Raw genomic sequence first — 26,298 nt, forward strand, 5'->3', positions numbered from 1 at the left:
TTGATCCAGTATGGCAATTTTCGTATTTTAAATTATTATTTGCCACATCTCTTATAAGTGCATTAAATGCTTTCTTATGTTTCTAGCAACCTGAATATTTTCCTCCCCATTTGTCTGGGATTAAATTGGACTATGGTTTATGATGGGCTCACAGATGATATTCTCAAATCACTGAATGATACTAAACTTTAGTAATACTAATTTATTAAATTAGCTGATTTGAAAGAATGTTCTAATTCAATCCTTTCTGTGGCATTACCACACAGAATGGCTTATTTTGTGCCCTAGGTAAAAATGTGTTATAAAACAGATTACAATGAATCTTCAGTATCTAGGTGCTCTGGTATTTTACATTTTAAATAGGAAGGTATGAATACTGACAGACATCAAATTTGTTGAGTAAAATTAAAACAAAAGCCAAACAAGAAAGCAGAAATTCACCAGAAAAATTAAATCATTTCACATTTTTTTTAAGAATGAAAGTAGGAGGGGCACCTGGGTGGCTCAGTGGGTTAAAGCCTCAGCCTTCGGCTCGGGTCATGATCCCAGGGTCCTGGGATCGAGCCCCACATCAGGCTCTCTGCTCCACCGGGAGCCTGCTTCCTCCTCTCTCTGCCTGCCTGCCTGTCTCTGATTGCTCTGTCAAATGAATAAATAAAATCTTTAAAAAAAAAAAAAAAAAAGAATCAAAGTAGGAAGTAAAAAGAAATCCTAAAATTTACCATTAGATTTTCTTTCTTTTCTTCCTTCCTTTCTGTCCCTCCCTCCCTTTTTTCCCGTCCATTCTTCCTTCCTTCCTTTCTTTCTCTCTCTCTCTCTTTTTTTTTAAAGATTTTATTTATTTATTTGACAGAGAGAGATCACAAGTAGGCAGAGAGGCAGGCAGAGAGAGAGGAGGAAGCAGGCTCCCTGCTGAGCAGAGAGCCCAATGTGGGACTCGATCCCAGGACCCTGAGATCATGACTCGAGCCGAAGGCAGCAGCTCAACCCACTGAGCCACCCAGGCGCCCTTTTTCTCTCTTTCTTTCGATTTTAAGTAATCTTTACACCCAACGTGGGGCTCAAACTCACAATCCTGAGATCAAAAGTCCTATCCTCCCTGGAATCAGCTAACCAGTTTCCCCCACTGAAAAATCTGTTTTATTTTTTCTTGATTGAAATTGTTTCTAATGTATAACAAGTCAAACATACAAAATATAAATGTTGTCAAAATACTATTGCCAAAGTTTTCCTGTTTCAGGACACTCTAAAAACCTAGACATTCTTATCCTAATGGGAAAGACCCTGGGTTTTAGTCTAAGATTCAATACTTTCTGAGTGCCAGTGGATGGGTCACTTAATGTTTCTGGATTCTTGGTTTTCTCCCTGCCTTTTCTTCATTATAAAATTATTTAAAAACCTATAGTTAATACATGACATACATGCTTTTAGAACTCTACATAGCTATAAAGTGTTATTTCACTTCAGGAACTAATACGGTATAGATGTTCAATAAAGATTAGCAATGATTCAAGAATCGCTTATGACCCATAAAAAGGATTTCAATTCTGTTCAGTGCTACCAAAAAGAGGCCTTTCCTTCAGGCAATGACTCTGTTTTCAGTGGTTCCCAAATTGGCTGCTCAGACTGATGTTTAAGAGTCACTGCTTCTAAAAAGGTTTCATCTCTGAGATTAAATTCAGACAACCCAAGAGAAACTGCAAGGCATACACACTTCTTGATTTGAAAATCGAACTCAGGGTAGGAAGGGATAAAAAATGGTAAGCACTCAGGAAATGACATTACTGCCTATCTACCCAAGAGTTTGACTGCTGTCCAAACTCATATTTCCCTTTCATCTGTTTTTTTTTTTTTTTTTAAGATTTTATTTATTTATTTGACAGAGAGAAAGAAAGAGAGAGATCACAAGTAGGCAGAGAGGCAGGCAGAGAGAGAGGCAGAATCAGGCTCCCTGCTGAGCGGAGAGCCCGATACGCGGCTCAATCCCAGGAATTTGAGATCATGACCTGGGCTGAAGGCAGAGGCTTAACCCACTGAGCCATCCAGGCGCCCCTTCCCCTTTCATCTTATGCTCATAGCTGACCTCTGCCTCAAAGACAATCATCCACAGATATTCCTCTTCTCCTGATCAGACAACAAGGTTGGGAAGTTTACTTAGATTTTATTATCCCCAGAAGCAGAATAAACTAAAAAAAGAGATTCAACACACAGTCTTTAACATAAAGATTTACAAAAGCAAACAAAGCAATTACCAAAAATTAAAAGAACAGCTAGCTATTATGGTATAAGGTAAGTGAGTTTATTAAGAAATGCAATTTTTAATTAATTCACCATGTACTCTCTCCCACAAGTTAACAATAATTCACAGTCTGTCTTGAATAAACTAGAATGTTTTAAATACTATGAAAATAAACTCACTAAAATGAGTGAGGAGGCCAGAAGGGGAACCTCTCACACCCTATAACTAGTCACCAACTGCAGACCCCAACAGAAAGAGGGGTACCTTGTATTCCCAACAGGAAGAAGCCCATCCTTTATCTGCAGAAGGAAGAAAGATTTTCACCTTGCCCAGCAACAGCTTAGCCAATGAGAGACTGTCACAATCCAGCCAATGAAAAGCCACTGCACTTTTGTTTACTCCAGTGGACTTCTGTTTGTAACAGCCTTTTCCAACTTCTGCCTTACCTCTGTAGGAGGCCTTTTTATTTTTTTTTTAAACAAGGCCTTTCTTTGTTCTCTAGATCTGCCTATGGTTTTACTGTATCTTGCTTGTCCTGAATTCTAATTCTTTGCTATTCCCAAATAAACCCATTTTTGTTGGTAAAATAACAGAAAGTTTTATTTCTAAGGTTAACAACACTAATTGATAAATAGTTAAGATTTCTTTCTTTCACCTAAGAACCTCTCAACCTACCAAGTTTAGGGAAAAAAACACAACTTCAACTCATCTACTCCCATTTCCCTCTCCCCTTAGCACATTTTTCTTGGGAAACGTTACCATAACATTACATCTGTAAAAACCTTGCCCCAAAGATTTAGTCTGAACCTAATCTTGAGGAAACAATTAGAAAACAAAGGACATTCTGCAAACTAGTGTAGGTACTTAAAACGGTTACAACAGAATGAGCAAATACAAAAGGGCTGGGGAGCATGTTTTAGATTAAAGGAGCCTAAAGAGAAATGACAGGTAAATACAATACGCAGGTCTCTATCACAAACAATATCAGAAAAAAGGACATTATTAGCTATAACTGACACTGTTGGGACAGCTGGGAAAAAAAATTATACCAGTATTAAATATTCAAGTATAATAGTAAGTGCAAGGCCTTTATATTAAAAAAAAAAAAATTCATTTTCCTTAAGAGATACACAGTACTTAGAGGTACAATGTCACAACTTCTGCAATTAACTGTAAAATATTTCAAGAAAAAGTTCTGTGTGTGTGCTTATGTGTGTGAATAGAGAGAGGGAGAGACTCAGCAAATGTGATAAAATGTTAACAACTATTCAAACTCCATTGAGGATACTCAGGGGCTCGTTTTACTAGTATTGCTAACTTTCTGAATGTTTGAAATTTTCAAAAGAAGAAACTGAAGAAGAAATGAAATGTTACTCACTAGTTGTTTGACTTTAACTGCCTGTGGAATCCCAGCTGGCTGTGAAAGGATGGGGCCTGGCTGTGCAAGTTTGATCTGTACAGGAGCAATGACGGCCTTGTCAGATGTGGTCCCAGCAGAAGTAACAACAGGTTTCACAGATGGAAGACAGATAGCTGCTGCTGAAGTTTCTCCGAAAGTTACTGATGGAAGGGCCAACGTGACTGCTGTCCCAGAGACAACTGGCTTCTCAGGCTGAAGCGAGACTGCTGTAACTGTGTTCTGAATAGATGTCACAAGCGGTTTTGGAGTCTGAAGCAAAACAGTTCCAGCTGTTGTTCCTCCTGGTACAGCAGCTGGACCCACAGAATGAAGTGTCACAACTCCAGTTTTTGTTCCCCCTGGACCAGCAAGTGGATTCAGAGTCGACACTGACACAGTACTGGGTGTTGTTGCTCCAGAAACAATGATGGGTTTTTCAGATTGGATTGAGCAAACTGTTGTTGTCACCACAGGAGAAGTTGTTGCTGTTGTGGTACAGGTAGCAATGACTACCTCATTAGAGGTCTGCTGAACACACTGCTGAATAAAGCTCTGGGAGTTGGGCATGAGTTGTCGTAAGGCAATCACACTTTTCTAGAAATAGGGGAGAAAAAAGAACGTGATAACTAAACAAATTAGCTCCTAGTAAAATAGAATTACTTTGTATTTCAGAGCTTTACAACATAAGATAAATCAGAAGTATATCAGGTATTTCAGTTGAGGAAGCCTGATATCACTTGGCAGTCATATCCTAACAATATCCAGGATACACCCAATTTAAAGCCCACAAGTACTTTATTTTTCAATACAAAATTATTACCGCTCAGTATTAAATTTATTTTATAGCCCTCAAGATCAATTTGGTAAAATAAAGCACTGTGTCATACTTGTTTGTATTTACTTATCCCCCATAATAGATCACTAATAATTTTTCTATCAGTGAGTTTCTATACATGACAATAGAATCTTAAAAAAAAAAGTTTTTGTTAAATAACTTTCAACTGTGGATAAAAACAGTCTCTAAATCAAAATAAAACTAATACATGGGACGCCTGGGTGGCTCAGTCAGTTAACTGTCTGCCTTCAGCTCAGGTTATAATCCCGGAGTCTTGGAACGGAGTCGTGCATCGGGTTCCTTCCTCAGTGAAGAGCCTGCTTCTCCCTCTGCCCTGCTGCTCCCCCTGCTTGTGCTCTCTCTGTGATAAATAAATAAAAGCTTAAAAAAAAAATAAAATAAAACAAACACGGGCAATTTCCTTAATGGAGCTAGAATATTTTCTGACTAGATTTTAAGTTGGTGTCTCTCCTTGTATCTTTCTAAAAGAGTAAAGGCAATTTAAACTAAAAAGTAGAACACTGCCTTTTCATCCCTGAGCGTTTTGTTTCTTTTGTTTTTGAGTAAGGGAAAAAAAATGGAAAAGGAGTTAGATAGCAGATTATCTTTTGGTGAATTCAAGGGCTATGTGGAAGTTTCCCTATTCTGATACTTAAACAAAAGCAGTCTGACCGAATTTTAGAAGCAAATGAGAACCACTGTTATTTTCTTCCTTTTAGTTACATCTTTTACTTTTTTATTAAAAAGGATTTAGAAGTTCTTCTCTGAAGGTTTTCAAATATGTATATAAATGGTAACAAAGGAAAGTAAGAAGCAGAGAGTCTCATAATCTTTTTCCAAACTTAAAAAATAGTGGAAAACAAGCTGCTTTGGAAATATATAAAAAAATGAAGTGATCTATTAAATTTAAACTAGAAATCTAATATGAAGGGGTCCTGAGAAAAACACAATTGGAACAAATGTTAAAATAATCAGACTCGGAGAAATTTTTACAAAAAATGTATATTAAATTATCTCTTGATCAGAGATTAAACGCTAAATCCCTCATCTCTATGCAACATTCAATGCCCCAAATGTGTGTGGGGGTGTCCTAAGGAAACAAATCACAAGGCTTAATAGGTCCTTAGAAAATACATACAAATCAAAAAAACTTCAGTTTTATTTGGTAACTTAAAAGTATTGTTACCTAGCAAGTAGAGTCAGATAGGATAAATTCTGGACCTCTAAGTTTGACAAAAAAGTAGTCGATATATTGGGCGCCTGGGTGGCTCAGTGGGTTGAGCCGCTGCCTTCGGCTCAGGTCATGATCTCAGGGTCCTGAGATCGAGGCCCGCATCGGGCTCTCTGCTCAGCGGGGAGTCTGCTTCCCTCTCTCTCTCTGCCTGCCTCTCCATCTACTTGTGATTTCTCTCTGTCAAATAAATAAATAAAATCTTTAAAAAAAAAAAAAAAAAAGTAGTCGATATAAACAGTGTTTGAATCTCTAAAATGAAAAATACTATAATATCTACTACGTAGTATTCTCAAAAGACAGATACGAAAAATAAGTGCAAACAATCCAAATTAAAAGTAAAGTATCTAGCATAGCAATGGACGAATAATAAGAACATACATGATCTCCTCCTTTCTCCTCCAGTATCTCCAATGAGTATGAAATACAGATAAATGTAAGAGTTGTCAGCATTAATGTAGACAACCTATTGCTCAAAGAACTTTTGTACTGAAAGGGACCCAAGGAAGAACTGCCTCTAATTTCTCAATCAAGAAGATCATCCAAAAACAGGGCACTAGTCATTTAATATTAAATATTATGCTGAACCTTCAACCTCCCTTTCCCTATCTCCTCTAGCTGAAACATTCTCAGTTTCTTTAGCCACATTTTATATCACATGATTGGCACCCTCCTAATCAATGTGCTCACTCTTCTATTGACATTTCCATTATCTTAAGATGCTTCTGGAAATGTGCTCCATTTCCCTTCCCACTCTTTTTTTTAATGAGGCAACCAAAAGGAGTCTTCCACTACAGCGCCTCTTTCATCTCCTCTAGACAATCAAACCAAATAGTCCTCTTTAATTTTTTTAAGAAATATTTACTTATTTGGGGGACAGAGAAAGACCGAGAGAGCAAGTATGAGCAGGAGCGGCAGAGGGAGAGGGAGAGAGAATCTTGAGTGCACTCCACACTGAGCCCGACCGAGGGCTCAATCTTACAACCCTGAGATCACAACCAGAGCCAAAACCAAGAGTCTAAGCGCCCCTAAAACAAATATTTCTAATGGCCACTCCTCGTTCCATTATTTCAAAATTTATGGGATAATTCTGTGGTTCATTGTAATTCCAGTTCTTTAATGACATTTAAAATTTCAACTTGATTCCTCTTCAGCTTCTGAGTATCCAAAAAAATCTATTTTTATAGTCTCTTGTTATCAAATTACTGTTTCACATCAAAATTCTATTTAATTCAACAAATCTTAGAAAAGAATATGCTTACTAACAACATAAGTCAATTTTTTAAAAGATTTTATTTATTTATTTGACAGAGATCACAAGTAGGCAGAGAGGCAGACAGAGAGAGAGAGGGGAACCAGGCTCCCCACCAAGCAGAGAGCACGATGCAGGGCTCATCCCAGGACCCTGAGACCAGGACCCGAGCTAAAAGCAGAGGCCTAACCCTCTGAGTCACCCAGGTGCCCCATAAGTCAATTTTTTAAGAATAACAGCTTTCCCACCAAATCTGGCACTATTTGATTTATTATTTCTAGGAGAAGATGAGTCATTAGCACAAAAGAGAAGACCCTATTTTAAAGGAAAAGTCAAGCCTTTGAAGATGTAAGCTTTACCAATATAATCATTATGTTATGTTCATGAATGAGAAGCTGGTTTTGTTTTCCCAAAGTGTTTCAATCTAAAGAATATGAACTATGAACATTCTTAACAGATTGCAACATTTGAGAGCTTTCTCCTCCACGGTTAGTATCTTCACATAGCTATCATATTGAAATATTAAGGATTCCAATTATTTTTAAAATTTATTTTAAGGAAATCTAACTCAAATAATTTCTTCAAAGTAACACATAACTTTACCTTAAGAAAAGGAACTAGATGAGGCTGAGGTGAAGACTTGAGTTCAATATACAGTTGTCTAGTAAATTCTTCTGCTTCAATTTTTGCATCCTGAGGAACAGGAGAAAGAAAAATACTTTTAGGTTTACAAATATTTTAACAGAGGAAAGGTATGTTTATTATCTCATGATTGATGTAAGCAGGTAAAAGACCTACCTATACTGTGAAAACTGTTAAGACACTAATGAAAGAAACTGAAAAGACCATAAATAAATGGAACCATACACTGTGTTCATGCACTGAAAGAATTAATACTATTAAGATGTCCATACTACCCAAAGAAATCTACAGTTTCAATGCAATCCCTATCAAAATACCAACAGCATTTTTCACAGAGCTAGAACAAATAATCCCAAAATTTGTGGGGAACCACAAAAGACTCTGAATAGCCAAAGCAATAACAAAGCTGGAGGTGTCACATTTCCAGAATTCAAATTCTATTACAAAGCTATAATAATCAAAACAGTATGGTACTGGGACGCCTGGGTGGCTCAGTTGGTTAAGCAGCTGCCTTCGGCTCAGGTCATGATCCCAGCGTCCTGGGATCGAGTCCCACAATGGGCTCCTTGCTTGGCAGGGAGCCTGCTTCTCCCTCTGCCTGCCTCTCTGTCTGCCTGTGCTCGCTCGCGCTCTCTCCCTCTGTCTCTGAAAAATAAATAAAATCTTTAAAAAAAAACAAAACAGTATGGTACTGACACAAAACAGACACAGAGATCAATGGAACAGAATCGAGAGCTAAGAAATAAACCCACAACTTTATGGTCAATTAATCTACAACAAAGAAGGTGAGAACATACAATGGGGAAAAGATAGTCTCTTCAATAAAGGGTGTTGTGAAAATTGGACAGCTGTATGCATAAGAATGAAACTGGACAACTTCCTTAAACCATACCCCCAAATCAACTCAAAATGGATTAAGGGCCTAAATGTGAGGCCTGAAACTATAAACGTCCTAGAAGAAAACACAGGTAGTAACCCCTGGATATTAGCCTTAGCAGTATTTTTCTGGATATGCCTTCTTAGGCAAAGGAAATAAAAGCAAAAATAAACCATTGAGACTACATCAAACTGAAAAGCTTCTGCAGAATAAAGGAAACGATCAACAAAACAAAAAGGCAACTTACTGAATAGGGAGAAGAGTTCGCAAATGACATATCTGATAAAGGGTTAAGATCCAAAATAAATTCATAGAACTCAATTACCAAAAATAATCTGATTAACAACAGACTGAGGACCTGAACAGATGTATTTCTGAAGAAAACTTAGGATGGCCAAAAGACAAATGAAAAGATGCTCAACATTACTAATCATCAGGGAAATGAAAATAAAAACCACAATGATATATTACCTCACACCAGTCAAAATGGCTAATACCAAAAGGATAAGAAATAACCAGTGTTGGCAAGGATTGTAGAGAAAAGTAACTGTTGGTAGGAATATAAATTGGTGTAGTCACCGTGGAAAACAGTATGAAGGTTTCTCAAAATTTTTTAAATTGAAATAACACACGATCCAGTAATTTTACTTCTGGGTTATTTACCCAAAGAAAACAAAAACACTGATTTGTAAAGATATATGCATTCCTATGTTTACAGCAGCACTGTTTACAATAGCCAAGACATGAAAGCAACCTAAGTGTCCATTAATAGATGAGTAGATAAAGAAGATGTGGTATATGCATACAATGAAATATTACTCAGCCATAAAATAGAATGAGATCTTGCCATTCACAACATGGATGGACTTAGAGGGTATTAGGCTAAGTGAAATAAGTCAGACAGAGAAAGACAAATACTCTAAGATTTCAAATATATGTAGAACTTTTAAAAAAATCATACAAACAAAAAGATACAACACAGAGCACAAATTGGGGAGTGGAGTAGGGAGATGAGCAAAATAGGTGAGTGGTTAAAGAAGGGCAAACTTCTAGTTATAAAATAAGAAAATCAGAGGGATAAAAAGTACAGCTTAGGAAATATAGCCAACAATATTGTAATGACTTTTTACAGTGACAGATGGTAACTATGCTTATGCCATATTTTGTAATGTTAATAATTACTAAATCACCATATTCTACACCTGACAGTAATATAATATTTATGTTAAATATACTTCAATCAAAAGTTAAAAATTTAAGTTAACCGAAATTTTATTTATTTATTTTTTAAGATTTTATTTATTTATTTGAGAGAGAGACAGTGAGAGAGAACATGAGCGAGAAGGTCAGAGGGAGAAGCAGACTCCCCATGGAGCTGGGAGCCCGATGTGGGACTCGATCCCGGGACTCCAGGATCATGACCTGAGCCGAAGGCAGTTGTCCAACCCAACTGAGCCACCCAGGCAACCCAAGTTAACCGAAATTTTAAAAAATGCTTGGAAGTTAAGTTAAAAATTTACTTATAGGACTTATAATTTTAAATATCTAAAATAGTTATCCCAAGTGGAAAACTAACCATTTTAAATGTGCTCTATTTCTAACAAATTATAGGTAGCACAAAAAACAGTAGTAAAGATGTTTTAATATTTATAAATTAAAGGTGCCTGGGTGGCTTGTGGTTTTAAAGCCTCTGCCTTCGGCTCAGGTCATGATCTCAGGGTCCTGGGATCGAGCCCTGCATCGGGCTCTCTGCTCATCGAGGAGCCTGCTTCCTCCTCTCTCTCGACCTGCCACTCTGCCTACTTGTGATCTCTCTCTGTCAAATAAATAAATAAAATCTTAAAAAATATATATTTATAAATTATATTTGTTTTCCAGTGCAGTATTTGAAATATACACATTTTCTGCTGGGAAAAAGTGATCATTTATATACAAAAAATACACAAAATTCTCATTATACAGTCAGAGAAATGTGTAGATTTTAGTACTTAAAAAAACCCAAAACTGTGTTTGTCAATTACACCCTCAGCATATTTCTTAAGCATAGAATATGCAACATTTGCTAATTTCCACCTTCATCTGCTTTAATGTACCTAAGCAATTTACCTGAAAGAGGATATAAGAAGTGATTGATGTATAATTTAATAGCTAAAAAACACAGCATCTTGGAACTTGGGACACAAAGATCATTATATTTATTACTCCGCTCATCTTACAGAAAAGGAAACTAAAACTTAAGAAAGTTCACTTACTTCCACAGGTTACAAAGCATGTTGTTTGGACTTAGAGAACTGAATTTCATCATTTGTCCACAGCCTGGCTTTCTGGCATTCGCAATTCTATTAACAATATTTTATTTGACCAAAGAATCAACTTTCTGTCCAAGGCTTTTTTTTTTTTTTTTTTTTTTAAGATTTTTAAAATTTGTTTCAGAGAGAAAGAGTACATGTGGAGTGGCAGAGGGAGAGAGAGAATCCTCAAACAGACACCCTGCTAAGCATGAAGCCTGACATGGGGCTTGATACCAGGGCTCTGAGATCATGATCTGAGCCAAATTCAAGAGTCAGACACTCAACCAACTGAGCCATCCAGGCACCCTTCCCCAAGGCCCTTTTTAAGCTACGGCATATACAAGTAATGTAATAGATTTACTTGTTTCAGATTTATTATCATTACATATTAAAAAGCAAAAGCTTATCCCAAAAAATCCATCTATAATAAACCTCATTTAAAGATAAGTTCCATTTAAAACATGTTCTACAAATTCTTACAGAATTTAAGCTTTCATAATACTAACTTACCAAAAGTTGTTCCACCAGTTTCTTTACATTCTGCCCCATTTCTGGGGACTGTGATCCACTACATGCTAGTTTTATTAACATTGCAAGGAAGTTCTTACATTTCTTCACGTTTTCTAGCATCGCCTAAATAGAGAAATACAAACACAAATGTTAGCTGGAAAACAGAATTCAAGAAAATTTGTAAAGAGACATATTCATGGAAGATGGAGAGGAGAGCTTACCGGAGAAAGACTTGTCTGAGCTGCTGCTGAGTTCTCTGCTTTGAGACTGGGCTCATTTGAGGGGGCAGCTGATGCTCCCAAAGTTGAAGGCTTCAAGGCAGTTACAGAATTCAACGGCTTTACAGGAGTAACTGTGACAACATTTGTTGGCACAGCTACAGACTGAAATTAAAAGTAGTGCACATTTAGATATGTATTACTATGAACTGGACCACAGCAGGTGCCTCACTTCCCACTTACCAGGCTACAAATGGATCTTGATATCTTTGCTTTCATGTTATGCTCTACTAGTCTAAGGCATTGGAACACTGTTGTAAGAGCTCTGGATTTCAGTAGATCTGGGTTTCATTCTCATCTACCCTACCTACTTTATCTTTTTCTTTTATGTTCAATTAGCCAACATATCTACCTACCTACTTTTCCCTGACACCTATTGAGTGTTGACCTCAAGCAAGTTACTTAATCTTGCTAATCCTCTGATTCTGTAAAAAAACAAGGATAGAAATGGTACCTCCCTATTCTCCTAGGGTTGTTTCTGAAAAACAGTACCAAGAGCATGGTCCTCAAAACACATTATTAATAATTCTCTAAAAAGAATTTGAAATAATAAGTCTTTATATGAAAATATAGAATATTCTATTCCACAATTTTATGCTTTTTCTTAAGTATAAAGCAGAGAGATCTACTGATCATCTTATATTCAGATAAGCTGCTTTTATGTAGACTATCAGAGTAAGCATAATGAATATTACAAACTTTGATATCTTATTTTCACACTGACAAGAATTTTGGTTAGGTCTTCCACCTTCTATTGAAATGAGGTGTGATTATAGCACCACCTGCAGGATAAAAAGTTTAATACATGAAATCACAAGTCAGGCAAAAATTTAGACAACCCTGAGGTTAAAGCAAAAATCTTATTTTAGAACAAACACTGAAAATTAAAGAACATGGGTAAAGTTTGAAGGTGATGGGGGAGACAACAGAATTTACAAATGACTCAGAAAACTGAAATTGCACCATGATTTTAAATATTTGTATACTAGAGGCCTACAACACAAAAAGGTCAGGTTGCAATCACCTTTGAGAATATTTCCTTTGCTAACAGTCAAAATAAGTGCAAATGTACACCAAAATTTCCCACTTTAGAAAGACTGGAGCCTATATTAGATGAAGCATGCTTTAAGGGTAAAAATGGGAGAAAGAAAAAACACGGATTAATGATGAAAACTAGAATGATGAAATGTTAAGCAAAAAAGGTAAAATTAAAAATTGTACCTAAGTCAGTGAACTATTATTAAAGTAGATCTCAAGGCAACAATGAAAATGAGTCACCTTCCTATTCCTAGCTTTAGTCTTGCTCTCCAAGTAAAACTACTGTGCAGTTTCCCTGAATCCTTTTGGAGACTGTCAAATAAATTTTTTCAGGTTAACCTATAGTAATTAAATACTCTTTCTTCAGTGAGTCTATATTAACCTCTGCCATTAACCCCTTAAACTACTATTAAAGAAAGCATAATCTAAAACTTTAGCTAGTGACTATGATTACCTTTCTGGACCAACGGGAAGCGTTCCTCAGGGAACCTCAAAGTTCCTCTCCCTTATGAAGCAAAATAAGGGTCAATGAAATGTGAGCTCAGAAAAAGCATCCTATTTTTTGTGAAGAGAGGAAGCATTTGACAGAGAGATCACAAGGAGGAAGAGAGGCAGGAAGAGACAGAGGGGGAAGCAGGCTCCCCACAAAGCAGAGAGCCTGATGTGAGGCTCGAACCCAAGACCCTGAGATCATGACCTGAGCTGAAGGCAGAGGCTTAACCCAGTGAGCCACCCAGGTGCCCCTTCATCACTCTTTCTAATACAGCTATTAGCTGTACCTTACCAGATACCTGCAGCTTCCATGCCAACTCTTCCTCTTAAGAGGCACAGGGAGGCACACAACCCCAGTCTACTCTACCTACATAATCCTACTGCAGTAACGGGTGGACCATCTTAAACTCAAACATAACTCCTGATATTATAGCCCAGCCCATTCTATTTCCATGCTTTGAAAGACCACACTGGCACTGATGATGAATGTCTGGGGGGTGTGACTTAAAAGCTGGCAGCCTACAAAGTATCAGAACAGCCTGTAGAGGGCACAGGTGAGGTGCAAACTCAGTATTAAAGGAAGATGGAATTCCATCCTCCAAGACTCAGTGTAAACTGTATCAAGAAATTCTTTATGGTACTGTCTCCAATAGGACAAATACACCAAGCAATAGAGGAGCAGAGGGATGAATGGAAATCATCCATGAATGGATGAATGCCTCCTGGGTACTTCAGGTTCCTAGCGTCCAGGGAACAACTGTAAGAATCATTATTGTGGCAGGGGTAAGTGACCTGACATCTAGAATAGGTAGGGTTGCTATTACACAATAAAGACTGAGAAGAGAAGAGTATGTGTGGTGAATGAAACTAGGTGATCCAGTTAAGCACCTGCTGGCATTTCCTTGCCCAATTGTATGACCAGTGGACAAGTCCAATAACTCTTGCGTCAAGAAAGCATGGGGATTAGGACCTCAGATCTCTCAGGGATGAAGGTCTGGTCACACTACCAGTTAAGTTACCAAGACCAACAGAGTTATTGAGATTGGAGGGAATCTAGAATGAATAGAATAGGATAGTGAAGGAAGGACATGATGACTATCAGCCACAGTGGTGGGGACTGTAGTTTATCCTAGTACCTCCTCCTCTTTGTTTCCCCAAGGAAGAAACCCACTGGAATCCCAAAAGATCTGGTCTCTAACATGGTTCAGGAAGTAGATCCCAGGGACACAAGAATTAAACCATGATAGGCCATTAAAAGGAAATCTGTGCTGTCTCAGCTGTTGGGAACGCTATTATGTCAGATCCAATTCTTTCAGAGTTTGTTTCACCTACAGAGAATTACCTTGCCCAACAGCACAACTCTCCCTGTGGAGTTGACAACCAGTGACTTATCACAGAGAGCGAATTAAGGCCCAGCTGACCAATGCTGGTACACGGTAGAACAACTCTGACAGGCCATATTTCCCCCACCTAGTTGGCAGCGGCTTACTGGGCCTGCATCTAATTCCAAGTCTTACTCTCCTTCCCTTCCACAGATATTAATAACTAATAAATACCTCCTATGCCAAAATTCTATCCCAGCAACTGCTTCTAGACACACTGACATATGGTTATTAGATGCATTTGTATTAATTTAGTACATTCAAATAAAACTGATATTTTAAGAATATACACCATCTTTATCTTGTGTTTTCCACACCTCCAATAGTTCCCACTTTGGTAAGTGTCACCAAGTATCACTAACTTGCTTTCTTCAAGGTCACATGGTCATTGTGGCAACTCAGAGAAAGATGATGAGACAAAAAACCAGTGCATGCATGAACACAAGTCAGTCACAACTTACTTGTACTGAGGAAGGCTTTGGAACAGTGGTTACCACAGTAGTTCCTATTTGTGCCAATTTTTTAACAGGTGCCACTGCCACTTTCTTAATTAACTGTGAACTAGAATTCTGGAAGAGGGAGAGAGGAGAGAGAATAGTCATCAGCATTAATAATTTTAAATCAATCAGTGCTGCAGAAAAACATTAAACATTAAAACACTTCACCATAGCAAACTTCTTTGTTATAACTGGCTTTACAACCTTATAGATTTTAAGCACATTCACCACTATGAACCTAACTAACTGATCAACTGGCCAACTGACACCCATTTCGTACTCCTAAAGTGGCAAATGATTTAACAAATAAATATCACAGTATTTTAACATTAAAATCTTGAACTTTATTCTTTGGCTTCTAGACAAGATAAATGTATTCTTATTTATCATCTAATTATAAACAAAAATCTATATTCTCAACTCACAGCAGCTGATAAAGCAAAATAGAAAGGAAAGGAGCAGCTGTCACTGAACGATAACAGTAACAGAGAAAATAGTCAGGAACCTGGAACCAAATACTAGGAAAGCATAAAATGTGGGCTAGCAGGGGAAGTGGACAGAATTACCAAAGAATATTACCACAGGATACTATGCAATCCTTCCTTAGGATGAGCCTGACTTGTCAAGAAAATGTTATACTATAGTCAGCATTTATTTTACTGAGAAAGATAACATTAAAATTTTTTACTGAATTTTTTTTGTTTATTGTATTTTTTCTTTTTCTTTCCTTTTTTTGTGTAAAAAAAATTTTTTTAACCTGACACACAAGATAAATTTTATCTGGAAAAATTATCATGTATGTACTAACACCACCAACTAATGAAATATTACAGATTTCTGAATTTCTTAAAAAATCAGTCCTGTAAGATATATATAAAAATGAATACTATAAACTGTAGTGTTAATATTTTACCACAAACTAAAATTGAAACAGAATGATTATTTTCTTTCCATTCAGAGATACAAATAGCCCACTGAACATTCCCCTGATTATTCCCTTGATAAAATCTTTGAATATGAAGACTGAATCATTATTATTTTAGCAATTACCAAACGACAAAACTAAACACCTTAATTAACATGTTTAAAGAAAGTGGCTTAATCGGGGTGCTTAGGTGGCTCAGTGGGTTAAAGCCTCTGCCTTCGACTCAGCTCATGATCCCAGGGTTCTGGGATGGAGCCCAGCATTAGGCTCTTTGCTCAGCAGGGAGCCTGCCTCCACAGCACCCAACAACCCCCGCCTACCTCTCTGCCTACTTGTGATCTCTGTCAAATAAATAAATAAAATCTTAAAAAAAAAGTGGCTTAATTCAAAAAGTTGAGCAGAATCTATTATTTTTGACAAATACATACACATTTATATGAAGAAAATAGCTGAAAAATTAAGGAGAATTTTTTTAAAACCTAAGAAATATTACCGGCATTGTACAGATTTTGACTGTATGAGTATTTGCTGGTACAGCTGGCCTTGAAGTCACGTTAGTAGTTGTCTCTGCTCTTGTCACAGCTTGCTGAGGAGATACCAACATCAACTGGCCACTGTTACTTTTGATCAAAACTGTTCCTAGAGTTAAAAGAAAACAAAACAGGACTTCTAAGCTAATAAATGAAACAATCATATATATATATATATATATCTTTAAAGATTTTATTTATTTATTCGACAGAGAGAAATCACAAGTAGGCAGAGAGGCAGGCAGAGAAAGAGAGGAGGAAGCAGGCTCCCTGCTGAGCAGAGAGCCCGATGCGGGACTGGGTCCCAGGACCCTGAGATCATGACCTGAGCCGAAGGCAGTGGCTTAACCCACTGAGCCACCCAGGCACCCGAAACAATCATATATTTTGTGCTCTGATCATTTCTTTCAATGCTGTAAAATGCTCTGAAAAAGTGATTAATACATACTGAACTCCATGTATACTAATCATTACGTTTTCACTCAATATGGAAAAAATGTTTTCACTCAAAGCTACTTAAAAGAAGCCAAACGCTTTTCCTTCATGACATCAAACTATAAAACAGTAAGATGGTATGGTAATAGAACCAGACTACACAAAGTAACCAATGGAATAAACTGGAGAATTCCAAAACAGACTCTTTCAGATATGTCATATCAATTTCTCCTAGAAGGCACTGCAGATTAGTGAGAAAAAGAACAACTATTCAATAAATAACACTGTGTCAATAAGTTATCTATATGAAAAAGGTTAAAAGTTTCAAACCACACACAAAACCCCAAGGGCATTAAGAATACAAAGGTAAGGGGGCGCCTGGGTGGCTCAGTGGGTTAAAGCCTCTGCCTTCGGCTCAGGTTATGATTCCAGGGTCCTGGGATCGAGCCCCGCATCGGGCTCTCTGCTCAGCAGGGAGCCTGCTTCCCCCCCTCTCTCTGCCTGTCTCTCTGCCTGCTTGTGATTTCTGTCTGTCAAAAAAATAAATAAAATCTTTTAAAAAAAACAAAAAAAAAAAGAATACAAAGGTAGGGCGCCTGGGTGGCTCAGTGGGTTAAGCCGCTGCCTTCGGCTCAGGTCATGATCTCAGGGTCCTGGGATCGAGTCCCGCATCGGGCTCTCTGCTCAGCAGGGAGCCTGCTTCTCTCTCTCTCTCTCTCTGCCTGCCTCTCTGCCTACTTGTGATCTCTGTCAAATAAATAAATAAAATTAAAAAAAAAAAAACTTTTGTTTAGCAGAAGACACTATCAGGTTAAAAAAAAAAAAAAACAGAAGACGAAATGGGAGAAAATTTTAGTTCACTTATGTTCAAAGGACAAATATCCAAAAGGCCAACAAAACACAGATGGCAATGACAAGGAAAAGTAAATTAATACCACAGTGAGGTATCACTTTGTATCTACCTAGACAGACAAATTAATTAGTCCAATGACAATATGAAGTGTTAGATGTGCAGCAACAGGAACTCTACCATCTTGATGATGGTAATATAATTTTGGTACAATTGCTTTGTTCAACTTTACAAGACTGTGCCAAATTGATTCCCATTTGCACGCTCTTTAACCCAGTATTTCTAATCTAAAGAAATTCTTGTCCATGTCAGTAGGAGGTGCAAATAAGAATATCCATAGCTGAAGTTCCATTTCCAGAATGGAAGCATGAAGAGCTCAACAAACCTGCTCCCCAGCAAAGGAAACATAACTGGTGAAAATTATTTTTAAAAACAACCATTTAAAGTCTTTGGAAATTGCCTGAAGGCATATAGAAAATGACTACTGTTATTAAAGAGGATTTATTAAAACTAAGTAAGCACAGCCAGAGAGAGTGGCATCGGAACCATGACTTACTCCCTTTCCCTTCTCAGATCAGAGAGTGTGGCAAACAAAGAGCCTCTCCTCCAAGCTCCCAGTTGAGGGCTATGGTATCTCTCTGGGAGGAACAGGCCACCAGCATTTCTGATCTCCCCCACACTGAGATACATACAGCAGAGGACAAATTTGAGACAAGTGCATCCAAAGATTTCTAGGCTTCTTTTACTCATCTCCACTCATAAAGGGAAGGTGGTACCTCACAGATGGCACACTAAAAGTTTCTGGACCCCACTCTCCCTCACCTCAGTTTTTTTGTAGGATGGAGGTTCCATGTTGGAAGAAGTAAGCAGATAAAGACAAGAAGGTGGTAGCCCAGTACCCCACTCTTAAAGCAGGGATACTGCCCATAAAGAAGCATTCCACAGTCCTGATGCCTGCTCCAAATATCTCTGTAAGGAAGCTGACTGTTTATTTCAACACAGTGGGGAAGCTCAAAGGTAAGAGAACTCTCAAATACAACAAAACAATTAAAATAAGGATGGTAGCTTCATGACAGATACAAGCTAAGCCATAGGCCCAATGCTAGTTTATCAGAGAAAACCAGAAAAACAAGTAAGAAGGGCCCTCTTGATGTCAGAGCAAACCTCAAACAATAACCTCAAAAATTATCCCTGTAAAGGAGCCTAAATTTAATTGGATCAGACTATGGAGCAAGTTGGGCCCTATGGCATTGCTGAAAGCAATAGGGTAATTGGATTGCAAAAGTACAGCCTAATACCTGGCTGTGATACCAAGAGAGACACACAACTTTGAACAGAGAAATCAGAGAAAGTCAAAAGAGAGCCCTGTTATTCCAGGGTGGTTGAGCTTATGCCCAAGGTTGTGCCCTCTGAGGAGCAACATCAAAGGGTACCCACTGTGGGGAAAAAAATACTTCACCAGAATAAAGTAGTCAGATATTAAAAAAAAAAAAAAAAAAAAAAAAAAAAAAAAAAAAAAAAAAGCAAACAACAATAATACACTCATGGGAACATGGGGCAGTATCCAGAGTTGTTGCAATATATTAAAGTTTTTGAAGATTTTATCTATTCATTTTTGAAGGGGGACAGAAGGAGAAAGAGAAGCAGACTCCCCACTGAGCAGGGAGTCCAATGCCCCATCCCAGGACCCTGAGATCATGACCTGAGCCAAAGCAGACACTTAGCCAACTGAGCCACCCAGGTGCCCCAATATGTTAGTTTTGAATAACAAGTTACACAACATGCAAAGAGAAAGAAAAGTATGACACATAGGGAAAAGGGCAGGCAACAAAAACAACCTGAGAAGGACTGGCTGTCTGATCTAACAACAAAACTTCAAAGTAAACATTATAAATATGTTCAAAAGATTAAAGGAGACTATGCTTAAACAAGTGAAGGAAGGTATGATATCATCAAACAGAGAGTATTGCTAGAAAGATAGATATTATTGGGTGCCTGGATGGCTCAGTGGGTTAAGCCTCTTCGGCTCAGGTCGTGATCTCAGGGTCCTGTGATAGAGGCCTGCTGAGCAGGGAGCCTGCTCCCCCTCCCCCCCGCCAGCTCTCTGCCTACCTCTCTGCCTACTTGTGATCTCTCTCTCTGTCAAATAAATAAATATATATTTTTTAAAAAGACAGCTATTATTAAAACCAAATAACTTCTACAGTTAAAAAATACAGTTAACAAAAAAATCCACTGGGGGATTCAACTGTGAAATCAAACGAGAAGAATATCAGTGAGTGTGAAGATATATCAACAGAGATTTTTAAATCCGAAGAATGGGGAGAAAAAAGAATGAAGACGGTTACCCAGGTGGCTGAGTGGGTTAAGCCTCTGCCTTCAGCTCAGGTCAAGATCTCAGGGTGCTGGGATCAAGCCCCACATCAGGCTCTCTGCTCAACAGGGAGCCTGCTTCCCCACCCCGCTCTACCTGCCTCTCTGCCTACTTGTGATCTCTATCAAATAAATAAATAAAATCTTTTTAAAAAAAAGAAAAGAAAAGAAAAATGAACACAGCCTCAGAAAAATGTGTACCACTGAAATGCACAGCAACACAGGCATAATGTGAGTACCAAATAGGGAGGAGAAGAGAAAGAGAAAGGGAAAGATAAAGAAACAAAAAAGTATTCAAAGAATTAATGGCTGACAACTCACCAAATTTGACAAAGAATAATCTAGATGTCCAAATAGCTCAACAAATTCTAACACATTTAAAGAGATCTACACCAAGACACTTCATAATAAAAATGTTTGACTAATAAAATCTTGAGAACAACAAGCCAAAAATGACTTGCTATTTACAAGAGAACCCCAATAGGATTAACAGCTGACCTCTCATCAGAAACAATGGAGGCCAGGAAGCAGTGAAATGACATATTCCACTTGCTGAAAAGCAAAAAAAAAAAAAAAAAAAAAAAAAAAAAATCAACCAACAATCAGATACTCATTAAAAATATCTCTCAAAATTGAAGGCAAAGGAAGGACATTCCCAGATAAGGGCACCTGGGTGGCTCAGTCAGTTATGTGTCTGCCTTTGACCTGGTCATGATCCCAGGCTCCTGGGATCAAGCTCCACGTTGTTCTCTCTGCTCAGCAGGGAGCCTGCTTCTCCTCCTCCCTCTCACTCCCCCCTTTTCTTTCTCTGTCAAATAAATAAGTAAAATCTTAACAAAACAAAACAAAACAAGACATTCCCAGATAAAAACTGAGTGGATTGGTTAGCCAGCAGACACATCATATAAGAAATACTAAATAAAGTTGTCCAGCTCAAAAGAAGTGATCCTAGAAAGTAATTCAAATTCACATGAAAATGAGAAAGGGCACTGGTAAAGGTAATTATATAATTTGACAATATATATACCTATTCTGTTTTCTTCTCTTAATTTCTTTTAAAAAATTGTAGGGGCACCTGGGTGGCTCAGTCATTGGGCATCTGCCTTTGGCTAAGGTCATGATCCTGGGGTCCTGGGATCAAGCCCCACATGGGGCTCCCTGCTCAGTGGGAAGCCTGCTTCTCCCTTTCCCACTCCTCCTGCTCATTTTCCTTCTCTCACTGTCTCTCTCTCTCTGTCAGATGAATAAGTAAAATCTTTTAAAAAATTGTATAGAAAACCATGTATATAATTACAGATTTGGACCCATAACATCAAAATGTAATATATTTGTGAATAACAACAGAAAGGGGGGCGCCTGGGTGGCTCAATGGGTTAAGCCACTGCCTTCGGCTCAGGTCATGATCTCAGGGTCCTGGGATCGAGTCCCGCATCGGGCTCTCTGCTCAGCAGGGAGCCTGCTTCCTCCTCTCTCTCTCTCTCTCTGCCTGCCTCTCTGCCTACTTGTGATCTCTCTCTGTCAAATAAATAAATAAAATCTTTAAAAAAAAAAAAAAAAGAAAACAAAGCATCACTCTAGAAAATATTCACTTATTTTTTTTTAAAGATTTTATTTATTTTTATTTTTTTTTTAAAGATTTTATTTATTTATTTGACACACAGAGAAATCACAAGTAGATGGAGAGGCAGGCAGAGAGAGAGAGGGAAGCAGGCTTTCCGATGAGCAGAGAGCCCGATGCGGGACTCGATCCCAGGACCCCGAGATCATGACCCGAGCCGAAGGCAGAGGCTTAACCCACTGAGCCACCCAGGCGCCCGGAAGATTTTATTTATTTATTTGACAGAGAGAAATCACTAGTAGACGGAGAGGCAGGCAGAGAGAGAGAGAGAGGGAAGCAGGCTCCCTGCCGAGCAGAGAGCCTGATGCGGGATTCGATCCCAGGACCCTGAGATCATGACCTGAGCCGAAGGCAGCGGCTTAACCCACTGAGCCACCCAGGCGCCTGAAAATATTCACTTAATACAAAGGAAAGCAGGAAAAAAGGAATAGAGGAACAAAAAGGAGAGGATATGTAGAAACAAAAATAAATGGCGGACCTAGTCCTAACTATATTAAGTAACATTACAAATTAATGGATTAAATAATCCAATAAAAGGCAAAAGTGCCAAACCAGACCAAAAAAAGGTTAAGATCCAACTATATGCTACCTACAGAATACACACTTTAGACTCATATAAAACAAAGTTGAAAGTAAATGACATATCATTGAACAGCAACCATAAGAAAGCTAGCATGTCTATACTAATATCAAACGAAATAATCAAAAGTGTTACTAGAGATAAACAGTTGGCATTTGAGGGGCACCTGGGTGGCTCAGTGGGTTAAAGCCTCTGCCTTCGGCTCAGGTTATGATCCCAGGGTCCTGGGATCAAGCCCCGCATCGGGATCTCTGCTCAGCAGGGAGCCTGTTTCCTCCTCTCTCTCTGCCTGCCTCTCTGCCTACTTGTGATCTCTGTCAAATAAATAAATAAAACCTTTAAAAAAAAAAAGTTGGCATTTTATAATTGATAAAACATCCAATAGATCAGGAATATTAACAATTATAAACATATATGCAACAAAAAACAGCCCAAAATATACAAAGCAAAAGCTGACATAAAGGAAGGGAAAAACAGAAATTTAACGATAATAATTGAGATACTTAAATACCCCATTTCAACAAAGCATAGAGAACTACATAAAAGATTAACAAGGAAATCAAATACTTTAACAATACATAAACCAAACAAACCTAAAACACATCTATAGAACACTCCACCCAATAACAACATTCTCAAGTGCACATGGAACATTCTCAGGATAGACCACATGCTAGAACATAAAACAAGCCCCGGTAAATTTTAAAAGACTGAAATTATACAATGTATCGTCTCCAACTATACTGGAATGAAATTTGAAATCAACAACAAAAAGAAATTAGGGGAACTCACTAATACTTAGAAATTAGTTACTCCTAAGTAGTCATTTGTCAGTGAAGAAACCACAAGGGAAATTGGAAAATACCTTGAAATGAGTGAAAATGAAGACATAATAAACAAAAATTTAGGAAATGCAGATAAAGCAGAGCTTAGAGGGACATTTACAGTTACAAATGGCAGAATTTAAAATGGGGAGTGCCTGGATGGCTCTATAAGTTAAGCATCCCAACACTTGATTTGGCTTAGTCATGATCTCAGAGTCACAAGATCAATCAAGCCCTGCATTACTGGGCTCTGTGCTGGGCATGGATCCCGCTTAAGATTCTCTCTCTCTCCCACTTCCTATGCCCTTCCCCCAACACTGCTCCCTCCCTCTCTTAAAAAGGAACATTCAAGGGGCACCTAGGTAGCTCAGTTAGTTAAGCATCTTACTCTTGATCTTAGCTCAAGTCTTGATCTCAGTGTCATGAGTTTAAGCTCCACTAGGTGTGGAGCCTACTGTTTAAAAAAAAAAAAGGAAGATTCAAATCAATAACTTAAACTTCCATCTTAAGATACTGGAGGAAAAGAGCAAAATAAAAACTAAAGGAAGCAGATGAAAAATTAATAAAGATTAGAGCAGAGGTAAATAGACAGTATAAAAAACAATTGAGAAAAATAAAAATAAAAACTGGTTCTGGGAAAAGACCCACAAAACTTAAAAACCTTTTCCAGACTGACTAAGAAAAAAGAATGCTCAATTTACTAAAACCAGGAATGAAAAAAGGGACATTACTAGGATAATAGGAGAATAATACTATGAATAATTATAAACCAATAAATTAAATGACTTATATGAAATGGACAAATTCCTAAAAACAAAAAACTACTATAACTGACTCAAGAAAATAGGCAGTCTCGGCATGCCTGTGTGGCTCAGTCGGTTAAGCATCTGCCTCGGCTCAAGTCATGATCCCAGAGTTCTGGGATGGAGCCCCGCATCAAGCTCCCTGCTAACCAGGGAGCCTGCTTCTCCTACTCCCTCTGTATCACCACTTGTGCTCTCTTGTTCTCTAATAAATAAAATTAAAAAAAAAAAAAAAGGAAAAGAAAATGGGCAACCTGAAGAGGTCTCTAACAAATGATTTGAATTACTTATCAAAAAAGTATCTGCAAGGGCGCCTGGGTGGCTCAGTGGGTTAAGCCGCTGCCTTCGGCTCAGGTCATGATCTCAGAGTCCTGGGATCAAGTCCCGCATCGGGCTCTCTGCTCAGCAGAGAGCCTGCTTCCCTCTCTCTCTCTCTCTGCCTGCCTCTCCATCTACTTGTGATTTCTCTCTGTCAAATAAATAAATAAAATCTTTAAAAAAATAAAAATAAAAAGTATCTGCAAGATAAGCCCAGGTCCAGATGGCTTCACTGGTGAATTCTACCAAACATCCAAAGAAAAATTAATACTAATCATTCATAAACTCTTCCAAAATAGAAGAGAACATGTATCAACTCATTTTGTAAGATCAGTAGTAACCTGATACCAAAACCACGTAAGACATCACAAAAAAACTAGAGACCAATAGGCCTTATAACTATAGGTGCAGAAAGTCCCAACAAAGTACTAGCAAAGTGAATACAGCAGCACAAAAAAAGTGTTATACTTCATCAAGAAATATTTATCTCAGTGTGGAAGGCTGGTCTAACACACAAACATTACTGTAAAACAGCGTATCAATATAGGACAAAAGCTCTATATCATCTCAACAGATGCAGAAAAGGCATTTGACAAAATCTAACACCTCTTTTCTTCATGATGAAAACACTCAACAAAACAGGAATAAAAGCAAACTTCCTCAACCTGGTAAAAGAGATTTGAAAAAACCTCACACTTAACACTGCATGTAATGATGAAAGACTAAATGCTTTCCCCTTAAGATGAGGAGTAAGACAAGATACCTGTGATGAGAAATGAGACAAGAATGCTTGCAATCACTACTTCCATTCAACATTGTTCTGAGAGTTCTAACCAGGGCAATTCAGCAAGAAAATGAAATAAAAGGCATTCAAAGAGAGAAGCTAAACTACCTATTCACATATTATACGATCTTCTATGTTGAAATCCTAACCCATGAAAAAACTATTAAAACTAGTAAGTTCAGTTAGGTGGCAAGATACAGAATCAATGTAAAAAATCTGCTGTATTTTTATACATTTGCAATGAATGATTACACGAAACAAAGAAAACAATTTCATTTACAATAGCGCCAAAAAAATAATATACTGATAAATTTAACAAAATAAGTACAATACCAATACTCTGGAAACTACAAAATGCTGTTGAAAGAAATTAAAGATCTAAATAAATGTTAAGACACCCCATATTAGTGGATCAAGAGACTTCCTACCTTCCATGATCATTAACAGGATTAAATGATACAATACTTCCAAGCAGGCTTTTGAATTTTAAAGTTATCAATAGTAGTAATAACTCTTATTAATACCAAAAGGTCCACAATCCAACCTTTTCTTCAACGAAATACTCAAAACTTCAGTAGGAAGTACTACTAGAATAGTTGAAGATAATACTGAGAATAAAATAACAAAAGCTCATCTAGTCAATGCTCTTTTAACTGAAGTGTTTATCTATCCCCAAGGCCCAGCTCTAAAGAGCAACTTAGTGAAAAGCACTCATAAACATATAAAGGAAACTGAAACTGAAAACCAGCTACCACATCTCTCTAAATCAAATCCTGATAAACTGACTCATTTTCCAATCATAAAAGAATAATCAGTTTGCCTACTTATCCTACAGACATGTTGAAAGAAAGCAATCATACATTAGGATACAGAGCATGTTTCCTCTAAAAATATTAAGATGTTAAAGTGTAAAGTGGTCCAGTGCTCTCTCTCTACTTGGTACATAATTTAACATATTACTCTACTCATCTGCCCAGTGAACTGCTACGTCTTTCTTATTTTGTCTTGGCCACAAGTTGATCTGGATGGTGGTTCTGATTTGTCCAACTTCCTAGCATTGGTAAATACTGACCCTGAAAGGATCACACAAATCTAAGAGCCAAAAAACTTTCAGAATTCACCTATTATAATTGAATACCTACACGTAATTGCCTAAATGGTACCCTTCTAGTCTCTACTGAAGTCTAGGGTTAAGTCGGTGGAGATGTACAAATTTCACCCCCCCTCAAGTAGAGTAGAAATACAAAGTTATTACTTAATACAGAACCAAAAAATTATTCTTCCCATAATATTCA

General features: G+C 37.7%; 1 protein-coding gene across 3 annotated transcripts in view; it reads right to left on the bottom strand.

Moving 5' to 3' along the window:
• The window catches only part of TAF4B (TATA-box binding protein associated factor 4b), a 133,637-nt gene that overhangs the window by 100,639 nt on the left and 6,700 nt on the right, over positions 1-26,298 (bottom strand). For all 3 annotated transcript variants that reach the window (XM_059139938.1, XM_059139939.1, XM_059139940.1), the window contains exons 2-7: positions 16,382-16,527; positions 14,928-15,035; positions 11,498-11,659; positions 11,277-11,399; positions 7,560-7,649; positions 3,618-4,232 (exon numbers count right to left, since the gene is read on the bottom strand). In XM_059139938.1, coding sequence (XP_058995921.1) covers positions 3,618-4,232; positions 7,560-7,649; positions 11,277-11,399; positions 11,498-11,659; positions 14,928-15,035; positions 16,382-16,527 — 1,244 coding nt within the window. The remainder of the gene's footprint in view (positions 1-3,617; positions 4,233-7,559; positions 7,650-11,276; positions 11,400-11,497; positions 11,660-14,927; positions 15,036-16,381; positions 16,528-26,298) is intronic.

This window comes from Mustela lutreola, chromosome 11 (genome assembly GCF_030435805.1).
Source record: "Mustela lutreola isolate mMusLut2 chromosome 11, mMusLut2.pri, whole genome shotgun sequence".
Lineage (NCBI taxonomy): Eukaryota > Metazoa > Chordata > Mammalia > Carnivora > Mustelidae > Mustela > Mustela lutreola.